Raw genomic sequence first — 14582 nt, forward strand, 5'->3', positions numbered from 1 at the left:
TGTTAATTGTCAGATTTTGTTGTTGTTGTTGTTGTTCTCTTTTAGCCTGATTCATCAGCCAGGTTCACTTTGTGGAAACCGTCTGACCTTGCAGCATTAGGATTACTTTTTTATTTAACCAATCGCTGCTATTTGGTCATGTCATATATAATGCACCACTAAAGGGGTTAACTGGTATATTAAACTTTTCCCAAACCATGTAGGAAGAAGGGCAATAACGTCTTTCCCCTTGATAAAATACATCAAACATTCTCTTTGTTCCGGCTTCAGGAGACACAAGCTGATGAAAATCAAGTAAACGCACGGATTTACAGTATGAAGCTGATTTACAGTGTGAAAGGAGCAGAGTTTATGAGATTTATCTTCTTCCTATTCCTTTTGTTCATGCAGCAAAGACAAGGCAAATAATGGTAGAAATATGAATTTATGTTAATTGTCAGGTTTTTGGTTGTTGTTGTTCTCTTTAAATTCATGCAGACAAAATAATAACATGAGCAATAAATAAATAAATACAAGCTGAGCATTACATCTGAGTCCTTAACAAGCAGGCGTAGAACAGTCTGTGCAGAACATGTGGTTAAACATTACACTTTTCTATGACCGACACTGACACCTACAGATGCACAGTAGTGGATCTTAGGGCGTGTGTTAACATTGTCAGTAGCTCACCGCCCCTTGAGCATCATGCTTCTGCGGGCCAGACTCAAAATTAATTACAAATGGAAATCTGCCAGAATAAGTCGCCTGAGCTTGTGCAGGTATGTGTTGTTTGTTTTATCTGCTGTTCCGTGTTGAAGTTCTGTACATGTTTCATGAGTGACAGGAGTCTGCACGTGGACAGTCCTCCTCAGCAGCCCACCCTCCGCAGCAGCTATGTCCACGGCACGTCTTCAGTGTCTCTGCTGCAGCTCACTGTGAGCCAGGCCCTGGACTCGGTCACAGAGCGCTGGCCTGAGCGAGAGGCGCTGGTCTGTGTGGAGGACGGGGTCAGGAAAACCTTTGCACAATTTCACCAAGATGTGAGTTTTAAAATAATAATACATGGACTTTACACGATCTCCTCCTTTCTACAAACATGGCACCAACTCCTCTCTAGTTTAGTTTAGTTTATTTATTTAATGAGACAAGGACAGGACTTTAACCTTAACATTAGAGACACATTGTACCAGGTTGTAGTGCCAGTGCTCATTTCCGTCTGTCATCCCTGGGCAGGTTCATATTATAGTTCATAAAATCAAACATACAAACAGAATGTCTTTATAATGTCTGGAGAATCATAACAATTCTGTATCCTCATTCACACCCAGTTCTCTCAGCATCTTAAAATCATCATCCTTATCAAAATCATCATTCAGTTCATTCACTCCAGAACATCACACTCTCTCCAGACACTCATCAGTCACATTATGGGCGCAGGTTTGGTTTGAAAGGAGCCACTGTTTCGCCAGGCGTGAGAAAGTGTCATAGTTTGTACATGTGATCAGCTCTGTTGTACGTTTTGACTGTATTTTTGTAAAGATCTAAACGACAACAGCATTTACAGATGTTGTTTACCTCAGTGTCTTAGGTAAATGAGAAAAAATATGAAACAGTCTGAGACATGTTTGGAGATGTGTGCATAAAAGTTTAGATTATTTAAAACAAACATGAAGAAGATCACATATCTTATCATGTGAACTAGGTTTATGGGAGTAATGATTCATCTTTTTATCAAACACTGACTGACTGTACATATATAACACAATGATGTAACAAGTGTTGTACAGGATATGAACCGTGACACTGATGGACACTCTTTAACCCACTGCACCAGCTCCAGTACAGGTGTAATATTTAGTTGTGGTGCAGGTGGACAGGCTGGCTGCAGGACTGCTGGCTCTGGGTCTAAAACCAGGAGACCGTGTGGGAGTGTGGGGCCCCAACTCATATGAATGGATCCTGTCTCAGTTTGCCACAGCCAAGGCTGGCATGATACTGGTCCGTCTTGAGTCTAAAGTAAAAACATGTATTGATCAATGAATCTGAAACATAAATGATCAGATTTATTGCTGCAGGTTCCACTGAACTCGGCCTATCAAATGAAGGAGCTGGAGTTTACTCTTAAAAAGGTACAAAGAATTGAGTAAATCACACTGATCTATACCGGGGTCATCAAACTAAGGCTCGCGGGCCAACTCCGGCCTGCCACGCCCCTTTGACCCTCTGCCCCCACCACTTGAACTGGTCCTATGAGACAATCCTCAAAAGTTGTTACAGCCTATTTTTTTTCATTACTTTTTGGCAAATAATAACACGTCTGCATCTTGTATTTTTTTCAATTAAAAAATATATTTATATGATGTATTTACATTTGCCGTCGAATTTGCTGCTGAATTTTCATCACCTGACAAGCTCGAGATCAAACAGTGACAGTCGACGCACACATAGAGTTCTGTAGTGCAGTTAAGGACAGCAAAATGCCGAGTGTTAAAGTACGAAAAGTTAACAGAGTGCAGAGTTTTCAAAGAACAGTGGATGACCGATTATTTTTTTGTTCAGTGTAAGGACCGTGCAGTTTGTCTGATATGTAAAGAAATTGTGATGGTTTTCCAAAGGATATAATCTGCAGTCATACAATTCTGTTATACGACCGACCCGACCCCGGCCCCATCACAGTCAGGAGGGATAATGTGGCGTCCAGAGAAAAAAGTTTGATGACCCCTGGCCCATACCAAGTATTAGTAATAAATGTAAGCAAATTGTTTGTTTGGTTTTGCAGGTTCAGTGTAAAGCAGTCATTTGCCCTTCTAGTTTCAAAACCCAAAAGTTCAGTGAAATCCTCAGACGCCTCTGTCCAGAGATCGACACGTCACCAAAAACCCAAATCCAAAGCTCCAGGTGAAACAGCCCTTACAAAGTCCAGTAAAAGCATGTATTTGCAGTGTGGTCTCTGTTCTCGTCCTGTAGACTTCCAGACCTGCGGATGGTGATCCTGATGGACAGCGTGCAGCCGGGAATGTTGCGCTTCCAGGACGTGATGGACGCAGGCGAGAGTCGGCACCACAGAGAGCTGATGGATCTGCAGAGCAAGTTCACCTGTGACGATCCCATTAACATCCAGTTTACCTCGGTAACCTCCATCATTATCTCAAAATAAAAGGGCAACTTGTGGAATGGAAAAAAATATATATGTTTTATGAAATACAGCAATTCAAAACTATATGACCAAATATAAACATCTATAAAATATATGTGTGTGTGAGTGATCATCTGATAAAATGACACTTCATTTTAAGTAATTATATGTTACTGAAGATTGGTATTGGTATTTTATAGGGTTGGGTATCATTAAGAAGTTGCCGATACGATACATACCTCGATACAGTGAACTTTCAATTCAAAATTATATATTTCGGTTCAATAAATCATATCGCTGTGATACTAAAAGTCTTTGTTAAACCACTTCTTGTGCAAAGTTCATATGAAACACAAACATTTTAATCATCAAAACAGCGAAAATGTCAAACAAACAAGCTTCCTTCCTCTAAACAAGCAACAAAACTGTAGCGCTGTAACAAAATAATTGTGTAAAATATACCGGGGCGCTAGTGAGATGGCTAGGGAGTAGACGTGTTTTTTGCGAGGCTCCTCGAGGCGCGATAACTTTTATTTTTTAAGTATTATTTGCCAGCTTTTATGACTCCAAAGATATTTTAATACTAGCGTCGTTCGTTTGCCTACATTTCTTTTCATTTTAAACCGACAAAATGCCCGGTAAGCGTCAGGAAAAGGGTCGCCAGCAGAAGCCAGAAGCTACAACCACTGCTAGTGCTAGCGCGGCGGATCCGAGCCATGAGTTCAGCCCAGAGACGGAGAGCGGAGAGGAGGACGAACTACCACTTATGTGGCAGAAAATAGAAAGGAGCATCCTCCGGTCCATTAATGTCCGTTTTAACGAGTTCGGAGAGAAACTTGAAGGCCTCTTCGCGCGACAGGAGGCCCTGAACAAGAGGATGGACGAAATGGAAGACCAGGCTGCGAACCACGAGCAGCGCATTGAGAATATGGAGACGGCGCTTGGGGAATTACAGAAAGAAAATAAAGCACTCCGATCGAAACTTTCGGACCTGGAGGGGAGATCGAGGCGTAACAACATAAAAATAGTGGGCATCCCCGAAGGAGAGGAGAAGGGGAGGCCAACGGACTTTGTAACTGATTTGATTCCTAAACTTCTCGGAGCCGAGAACTTCGACAAGCCTCTGGTCATAGATAGGGCACATCGCACTTACAGAACGGACGGCTCTAAACCACGCACTATCATTGCTCGGGTCCACTTTGCCCAGGAAAAAGAAAAGATTCTGCGCATTGGGAGACAACGCACCCTAGACTACGGTGGGAAGAGAATCTTCATTTTTCCCGACTACACCGCGGATGTCATGGAGCAGCGACGGAGCTTCAAGGAGGTACTACAGAGGCTGCGAGAGAAGAACATTCAACACTCTCTTCGCTTTCCGGCGCGGCTTCACGTTCATCACCAAGGGCAAGTAAAAACTTTCAACAGTCCTGCGGAAGCTAAGACCTTTGTAGACAACGAACTCTAAAGTAAGTTTCATCTCCAGGTCCCAATACTATTATTTAAATTGTTGAAATTGGAGGACATAATGACTATTACTGTTACTATATAAATGTTAATGCTGGCACATAAATATTATTTACGTGTTCTTGAGGTGCTGATATTTTTAGATTTTTCTTATGAGGTTTTTTTTTTTTTTTCCTTTCTTTCTTTTAAAATTTAAATACGTTTCTCTTAGGCCGGTGGCCCCTAGTGAGTATGTGGGCAGTTCAGCTTCGTTTGGGGAAGCTATGGGCGGGGGTATTGTTCACACATAAGTTCTATGTGATTGTGTGTATTTGTTCTTGTATGTTCCTAACTGCCAGACAAACACTAAAGTGTATTTTTGTACTTCAAGGCAACTGCATTTTGTTTAATATTTTCTATCTACTATGATGCATGCATAATCCCATAGATACTTTGTCCTTGGTCTTCTGGAATGTGCGGGGCTTGGGGCACCCCATTAAACGTGGTTAAAGTATTTGCACATTTAAAATTATTGAAAGCTGATATAGTGTTCCTGCAGGAAACGCATGTTAAAGATACACAACACATGAAAACTTAGAACCAATTGGGTTTCGCAAATATATCATTCACCATTTACTTCCAAAGCTAGAGGTGTGGCGATTCTTTTTCGGAAATCAGTACCTTTTAGATTCCAGTCCAGCATAACAGATCCTAATGGTCGGTTTATTATTGTCACTGGGCAAATTAATAGATTTCCTGTGACGTTAGTTAACATATATGGACCAAATACCGATGATCCAGCCTTTTTTCGTAGAGTATTTAACATGGTTCCAGATGATGATACAAGTTATCTGCTGATTGGAGGGGATTTCAATTGTTATTTGGATCCTTATTTGGATAGACTTTCTACTGCATCGCCACCTAATATAATTTCAGTGCAGACTCTAAATAATTTAATTAAATCAAAGAGAATAGTTGATATTTGGCGTCTTCAACACCCATCTGATCGTGATTATTCTTTTTACTCTCATACCCATAAGTCATACACACGTATTGATTATTTTTTAGTGGATTCCAGGTTGATTTCTAACATCGAATGTAGTAAGTATCATAATATAATAATTTCTGATCACGGCCCTGTTAATATAACCCTTAGACTTTCTCTTCCCAAGCAAACTTATTGTTGGCGCTTTAACCCCATGTTGCTTGCAGACCCTAATTTCAACAAATACATCAATGAGCAGATCTCCTTATTCCTTGAGACCAATGACAATGGTGAAGTCAATGATTCAACCTTGTGGGAAACTTTGAAAGTTTACATTAGAGGGCAAATCATCTCTTTTGAGGCGAGACGCAACAAGACCAGATATGGCCGTCTGAAAGAAATTGAGGAAGAACTGAAAACTGCAGATGAGACTTATAAAAGATCTAAACTTCAATCTGACTACAATAACATTCTTAGGCTACAATATGAATATAACACTATATTGGGAGACCAGGTTGGTAAAATTATTTTAAAATTGAAACAGAAGAATTTTGAATTAGGTGAAAAGCCCCATAAATTGCTGGCTAGGCAGTTGAAGGGGGAGCAGACAAAGCGGGCTATTTATAAAGTGAAGTCTCGAACTGGAGTTCTGATGACAGATTTTGCAGGACATCAATGAACGTTTTAGGGAGTTTTATTCTGACATTTACTCCTCCAAAACAAAGGCCACACAAGAAGATATGGATAACTTTTTTGAGTCCCTACCTTTTCCACAGTTGGATGCAACCTCCAGGGAATACTTGGATTCAGAGTTTACTATAATTGAGATTCTTGAAGCCATAAAAGCCTTTCCTTCTGGAAAAGCTCCTGGCCCTGATGGGTATAGCCCTGAATTTTATAAGGCCTTTGGTGTTAAACTAGCCCCTCTACTACTAAGAATGACACGTCATGTTTATACAAATAAGTTACTCCCAACTTCTCTATGTGATGCAAACATATGTGTACTCTTGAAGAAGGGAAAGGATGATACAGACCCAGGGAATTACAGGCCAATTGCCTTATTGAACAATGATCTAAAAATTATAACAAAGGTGTTGGCCACAAGACTAGGAAAGTGTATAGCGAGTATCATACATCCTGATCAAACTGGGTTTATACCCGGTAGATATTCTTTCTGCAATGTTCGTAAAATTCTTAACATTCTATATTCCGATCATAAAAGAACCAAAGGTGCTGCTGTGCTTTCTTTAGATGCGCATAAAGCATTTGACACCATAGAGTGGCCGTACCTATTCAAAACACTGGAAAAGTTTGCTTTTAGTGATAAGTTTATTGCGTGGGTAAAAATTTTGTATATACTAGTCCTAGATCCTCCATTATTACAAATGGGAACAAGTCTAAACCTTTTTCTCTAGGCAGAGGGGTACGTCAGGGAGATCCCTTGTCCCCCTTGCTGTTTGATATCGCACTAGAACCTCTAGCTATTGGGATACGGGAAAATCCAGACATCAAGGGCATTACAGTGGGGGGAACTGAGACATGTGTTACATTATATGCAGATGACCTATTGATATGTTTGTCAGATGCAAAAAAACATCCATTCCTGCACTACTAGACTATGTAAATTCATTTGGACAGATTTCTGGATATATACTATAAACTGGGGAAAGAGTGAATTTATGCCATTAGTGGACAGTTTACCACAGGTATTTCTAGACACTGTACCATTTAGTGTGGTAAGCGATTATTTTAACTATTTGGGACTGAAATTGACAAGGGATCCTGTAAATCTTTTTAAAGCAAATTTTGCAGAATTATTGGATAAACTTAAAATCAATATTGAGGCCTGGAGAATATTACCATTAACTTTGATTGGGCGAGTTAATGCAATCAAAATGGTTAGTCTACCAAGATTTTTATATTTATTTCAAAACTTACCTATTTATCTAAGTGCATCCTTTTTTAAAAAGCTGGACTCTATTATCATGCCTTTTGTGTGGGGTTACAAATCTCACAGGATATCTAAAGCTCACATTCATAAGTCGAAAGATGAAGGAGGTCTTGGGCTCCCAGTTTTTAAACATTACTATTGGGCAGCCAATTCCAGAGCTCTTACTTACTGGAAACAGGCAGAAATGATTGATGAGGAACAGGAAGATACCCCTTCTTGGGTTAGACTTGAAGCTTCTGATATTGATAATATTTCACTTTGTTCATGTCTGTATTCAAATTTACCTTTAGATGAGCCGATTAAGAAAAAAATTATTTTGAGGAACTCCCTTCGCATATTAAAACAGATTAAAACAGGGACTCAGTTACCTAAAGATTCTATGTATATTCCAATCTGCCGAAATCCACAATTTAGACCTGGCCAGTTAGATGCAACGTTTGTTACATGGAAGAGAAAGGGTATTGTAGCTCTGACTGATTTGTATATTGACGGTCAGTTTGCTTCCTTTGCCCAACTCCGTGATAAATACAATATTCCAAATTCACATTTCTTTCGCTATCTTCAAATTCGACACTATGTGAAACAGACATACAAGCATTATGAATCAATTCCACCCTCTCATAAATTTTACGACAAGCTGCAGCTTTTGCCTGATTCTAAACATCTCATCTCTCAATTTGTGAACTGTTTTAATACTTCTGTCTCTACTGAATATCTGCGGGAGGCATGGGGTAAAGATTTAAATTCTGACATATCTGCTGAACTCTGGGAGAAGGCATTGGCACAAATTCATTCATGTTCTATTAACAGTCGTTATCAGCTTATCCAGTTCAAGGTGGTACACAGGTTACACTATTCTAAAACAAAATTGAATAGAATTTTTCCAACAGTGTCTTCCCAGTGTGACAAGTGTTCCTGTGCCGAAGGAACACTTGCTCATCTTTTTTGGTTTTGTCCACAATTATCTACCTTTTGGTCCACAATCTTTAAATGGTTTTCTAACTGTTATTGCAGAGATATTAAACCGGATTATAGTTTAGCCATATTCGGATGCTCCACGGATGATCTGGGACTTACATCGGACGTTTGGCGGGCGCTGCAGCTTGGGATGGTGGTGGCTAAAAAACATATTCTGCTGACATGGAAGTCCGCCACACCTCCAATTTTTGAACACTGGCTCCGTGAAATGGTGTCCGTTATCCAAATGGAGCGTATTCGTGTGGACACCATGGGCAAAGAGCAGAGACATAAAGCAATATGGGGACCATTCCTGGCTCAATGTCAGATTGCCACCATTTGATTGACGGGACATACATATTTGTATTTTTTTTGGTTGACTACTATAACTGTTTATTATTGTCAGTTGCTTGCTTGTACTTTTTATTTTGTCTTGTCTGGCAGTTTGTCTGTGTTTTGTTGTACTGTATGTTCTTTTAAAAGAAACAATATTAATAAAGATAAATATACCAAAAAATACTCCTGGGGATATATATCGATACAACAGCCCACAATATCAATTCTGTATCAGCACATTTTTTGTATGTATTTGTTATTTTGTTTTTTAGGGAACAACTGGTAATCCAAAAGGAGCCTGTCTGTCGCACCATAATATTGTTAATAACGCATATTTAGCAGGACTCAGAATGGGATATGGGTGGAGGGTAAGTCATTTGTATGAAATATTTATATTCACGTGTATACATTTATGGGCACTGATTTGATAAAAAGAAGTTTCAAAGGTTTGTAATAATGTTATAGCCATGATAGTAAAAGTACGGAGCTGGGGATGCAGTTTAGGTTATTAAGTTTTGGGGAAGGGAAGTAACTTGAAACAAAACAACAAGAAAAAGAATAAACCAATTGGTGAACTCAACAAAACAAACTAAAGGAGAGCAAAGACAATGATCTGCTGTAAAACACAAAATTCCAAAAAACCACAGACAGGTTGGATACATTTTAATACATTTAAAAACACTTTATAATAACTACACCTTATTTAGCCTTAATAAAGCATGAATAAAGACTTAATTAATAATGATTCACCCTTAGTAAATGTTTAAGACTAACAGATAACAGCTGCCTGAATTATCATTGCATTGCATTATTAGTAAATCATTGTCTCATAGTTTACTAATGATTAATAAATGCTCAAATGGTTAGTTCATGAGTAATTAAGTATGAAATCATTATGAGTAACTATTTACAGCACAGGCAAATTAAGTGCAAGTGCTAATTAAGGTAGTAATTAAGTAGTTACTAAGCGTGAATCATTATTAATTAAGTCTTTGTTCATTATTAATTAAGTCTTTGTTCATGATTTATTAAGGCTAAATAAGGTGTAGTTATTATAAAGTGTTACCAAAAAATGTGGCTACCTGTGCGTCATGAGCCTCACACACTGATCCCCCGTAGCACAGCTCAGTTTTAAAAAAAAATAGTGTGGCCGCTCTAACACACAACAACATTCACTCTCACGCACAAACTATTTAAAAACTAAAACAGCCAACTTCACCTTAAATTCTACTTGTCTGTGGCTTTGCAGTGACACCCCGTGGTTCCACCCGCTACTATAAATTAAAATTACAATTCATTCAACACAACGCTCCAAAATAATTTTCCTTTTCAATCGCTCAGCCCGAAGCGCGTGTGTGTGCTCCTGTGCCCCTGTGCCACTGCTTTGGCTCTGTGATGGGATCGATGACCATGGCCGTACACGGTATCACACTGATCTTTCCTTCCAAGGGCTACAACAGCAGCGACAGCCTCAAGGCCATTCAGAATGAAAGGTAAAGTAGAAAGAACTGATACTCGCTGAAACGTCTTATACTCAATAGTTTTCTTATAAGGTGCAACATCGTCTATGGGACTCCCACAATGTTCATAGACATGCTGAACCAAACAGACCTCCACACGTTTGACTTGTCTTCTGTTGAAGGAGGTAAGGAGCCTCTTGGAGCTAAAAGGGATATTCAGCCAGTTTATTTTGGCAAACTCTGTATCCAGGGTTTGGCATGTGTAGTCTGCAGTAGGTTAGATACTGTAACGTCCTGCTCACTGGCCTCACTAAAAGAGCTGTGAGACGGTGCAGAACATCCAGAACGCTGCAGCTCAGGTCCTGACTAGAACTAGGAAGTACAAACACATAAGTCCTGCGCTCAGGTCTCTGCACTGCCCCCTGTGGCTCAGAGAATAGACTTTAAAGTGACTCGTGTACAAGTCTCTCTGCAACTGTGACATATTAGTGCCATATGAACCAGCTTGCACTCTGAAGAGCTCAGGGACCGGCCTCCTGCTGCTGCCCAGAGCCATGACTAAACATGGAGAGTCAGTGTTTCAGATTTATGCAGCTAAAACCTAGCCTGATTCATCAGACGGTTTCACTTCGTAGAAACTGTCTGACCTCACAGCATTAGGATTCGTTCTTTCAATGGTAGGCGGGTACTTTTTTTTTTAACTAATCACTGCTATTTGGTTGTGACGTATGTAATGCACCACTAACAGGACTAACTGGTATATTAAGCTTTTTCGAAATCCCGTAGGACGAAGGGCAATAATGTCTTTCCCCTTGATAAAATTCATCAAACATTCTCTTTGTTCCGGCTTTAAATCTTCGATCTTGGGAATCGTTGCCAACACAGAATGTATGTATCTTCTCTGATTTGCTGGTGCCCGGACTCGCACTTCCGAGGCTTTTGCAAACCGTCTAGTCTAGTGTATTCTGGTTCCTGATCTAGTCGCTGGAGAGAAATGAAATTGAGCGAAGGCACTAGGTGGCGCCAGCCTGGCTTACAAAAACTTGGAACAGTCTGAACATGTTAGACAGACCTCTACTTTGACGCTGTTTAAATCTAGGCTCAAAACGCTTCTGTTTAGCTACATATGACTGAAAGGTTTTTATTTTTCATTCCGCACTCTTCTCTCTCATTTAATGTCTCTCTCTCTTTTTAATTTTATGATGATTATTTATGTTTTGATTTGTTTGTATTGTGATTTTAATGTGTTTCTTATTCTGTACAGCACTTTGAATTACTTTGTGTACAAATTGTGCTGTACAAATAAGCTTGCCTTGCCTTGCTTTAAAATTACAATATGTTTCCCTTTACATTTTATTTGTAATATTTTATTTATGATAGGTCTCATGGGAGGAGCCCCGTGTCCTCCTGAGATTCTGAAAAGACTTAAAACGGAGATGAACATGAAAGAAATGATGGTAAGAGTCATGTGATGTGTCTGGTGCCCCGGTGTTACGGCGAACTCACTTTGTCCACAGACAGGTTATGGAACCACTGAGAATAGTCCTCTCACCTTCTTAGGATTCCCCCTGGACACTGACGACCTCAAGTGTAATACTATCGGCTGCATAATGCCCCACACTGAGGTATGAATATGAATTAAACTGTATTTTCTTTGAGCTTTAACACAGTGACTTGTGCTGTTCTGTGGTGTCAGGCGAAAGTGGTGGACCCTGTCACTGGGGTCACAGTTCCTCTGGGAGCTTCAGGAGAGCTCCTGATCAGAGGGAGCTGTGTGATGCTCGAATACTGGGCAGATGAAGCCAAAACCAGAGAGGTCATTGGTAAAGACCGCTGGTACAGGACAGGGTAAGCACAAAGTTACTGATATGATTTTGGAGATACTTCTACACATAATTCATCTCATAACCAGATCCATGCATCTTTCTTCACACAATCCCCAGTTAATTCCTCTTTCTGTCCTATTTCTAAGAGACATAGCCAGTTTGAACAGCAGGGGATATTGTGTTATCAAAGGACGCATAAAAGATTTGATCATCAGAGGAGGAGAAACATCTACCCAGCTGAAATAGAGCAGTTTTTATTCACACATCCAAAGGTCAAAGAGGTGCATGTAAGTAATCACACCATGAGAAGGCAGCACGTCATATGTGTTACACTCTGTACTTTCAAAATGAAACATTTGATAAAAAAAAGGTTCTGGTGATGTTTAGGTGGTCGGAGTGAGAGACGAGCGGCTCGGTGAGCAGGTTTGTGCCTGTATCACCCTGAAAGATGGACAGAGCTGCACTCCACAGGAGATCCAGTCTTTCTGCAAAGGACAGGTCTGAAAAATGTCAACAACTTTATGAAGCAGAGCAGCAGCTACACCTGCTTTTGTTTTATAGATCTCGTACTTTAAGATTCCACAGTACGTGGAGTTTGTGGACGGGTTTCCGTTGACAGCTTCTGGAAAGGTTGGATTAAACTCATGCTCAAACACAATCATATTGTTTTGATCAGTGGTTGGTTTTACTTTTCTCTTTTACAGATTAAGAAGATTGAACTAAAGGAAATTATTGAGAAAAAATTGGGAATTTAATTATATGTAACACAGTTTTTATGAAAGGTAGTAGATGACACTTATTAATATTTATATAGTATAATATAAAACCAACAGAGCAGACATAGTTAGTTTGAACAGCTCTGAACAGCTATCTTGAAAGGCACTAAATAAATGCACTCAATCAATCAATCAATCAATCAATCAATCAGACAGTTAACTGTTGCAGTCGTCTATCACATAGAAACTTTGTGGGCTGATTTGAGCAGAGTGCACACACTTTTTGGTCCTAGTCCTCCTTTGGGTCAGTGACGCCTCTGACGTAGGCAGAAGTGGTACTGGCCACTGAAACATGTCAGGTCAATAAGATATTTAGCTTTTTACAATTTGTCTTATTAGAATAAAATACAAGTTTCTATATAATAAAAGGACAAAATCAAATTTCTAAATGTTGCCTACTATCACAGATCTGATGTTGGACTTAAGTTGTTGACATAAACAACTGTCAAACTGCTAAAACCATAATGTTTAGTTGTTGGGGTTTTTTTTTTCAATTCCTTTGACACACTTTTTTCTTGAAAACTGACATTTGCAGCAGCTCATAGCAGATTTTACCGTCAACACTCACCAACTTTGGTCATGTGTTTTGTGTGTGTTAGGTCATGTTTATGCTTTTTTTCTTTTTATCTATCTTGTTATCTTAATGTTTTATCAATTAAGAATGACATAATATTGTGAAAGCAGTAAAGTACTTCTGAAAACATTTTTGTACAAAGAGTAAAGTGCAGTGACTTTTTAAAATGGAACTTATCTGTTTTTGCAAATGAATTCTTCACTTGTACCAAAATGATTGTGCGCCGCAGCTGAATCCTACGTCTATCACAGATTGAGAAAGTTAAATTGGAAAACAAAGTAAGTTCAGAGCAGTGGGCGTGTGCTGGTGGAGGTGAAAACAGGAAAACTGGTATTGAATACAACTTTGAGCGGGTCCATTCAGGGAAGACAACTTGTAAAACTATTGGCCTCCATCATGATAAACATATATTTGTGTGTATACATTTATTTATTTACTTTTTTTTCACATTTTCTGAAAAATTCTACATTTTCTCCACGATCAGAAATCTTTGGTTGCAGATGGTCAAAACGGTGCAGTACACACCCAACTTTAGACGCTCTAGAACCAGCAGGAGTCCAGCATTTTGACAGTGGAGTTCTCTGTTTAGAGTGTACCTCAGTTGAATGACTCTAAACTGGACAGAAGTCACACAATGTCTTTGCTGTTGCATTTTGAACACGTTGTCTTTCCAACGTGTTCTTTCTCTAACAGGAACATCAAATATAACCAAGGTCAACACAGACAGAGGGACACTTATCTCACAGTTTATTTATTTATTCATTCATTCAGCCTGGTGAGGAGTGTGGGGTCATAGAGCTTTCATAGAGTCATTCAAACAGTGTCACTCCTATAGATGCATCAAGCATGTCAGACTTCCGGTCATTGCGCAGTTCATACTGGGAAAGATTTTCCGAAAAAGTGAGCATCAAATCGTTATGTTTGTTTTCCCAGTGGGATGCGTCTATTGACAAAGCCAATCTTTTCAAGTCTTTTGAACCATATCGCTTTTGTTTCTGGTTCTGATATTGTCATATTTTAGTTTTGGGATTCGGACATCGTTAATTGTGTGATTGTTGGATCCTAACAGCGGAAAACGGCTCAAGAAATTTATATCTGACTTTATAACTGCAAAAGGGAATCAGATCTGTGTGACGGCAAACCTCTGTTCAAATTGTTT

The 14582-nt window shown here is 39.4% G+C and overlaps 1 protein-coding gene across 1 annotated transcript; it reads left to right on the top strand.

The window, feature by feature from the left end:
• Positions 1-654: 654 nt before the first annotated feature.
• Positions 655-13561, top strand: LOC110153718 (medium-chain acyl-CoA ligase ACSF2, mitochondrial-like). The gene is given in 17 exon segments (XM_020917648.2): positions 655-758; positions 824-1019; positions 1849-1977; positions 2055-2108; positions 2759-2877; positions 2947-3109; positions 9060-9155; positions 10129-10280; positions 10341-10432; positions 11628-11704; positions 11765-11872; positions 11944-12095; positions 12220-12293; positions 12296-12360; positions 12461-12571; positions 12635-12703; positions 12778-13561. Coding segments are annotated over 17 exon segments (1782 nt in total). The 5' UTR covers positions 655-684; the 3' UTR covers positions 12829-13561.
• Positions 13562-14582: the final 1021 nt, after the last annotated feature.

Source organism: Boleophthalmus pectinirostris, unplaced genomic scaffold (genome assembly GCF_026225935.1).
Source record: "Boleophthalmus pectinirostris isolate CB_2022bp ecotype Guang Dong unplaced genomic scaffold, ASM2622593v1 HiC_scaffold_13, whole genome shotgun sequence".
Taxonomy (NCBI): domain Eukaryota; kingdom Metazoa; phylum Chordata; class Actinopteri; order Gobiiformes; family Gobiidae; genus Boleophthalmus; species Boleophthalmus pectinirostris.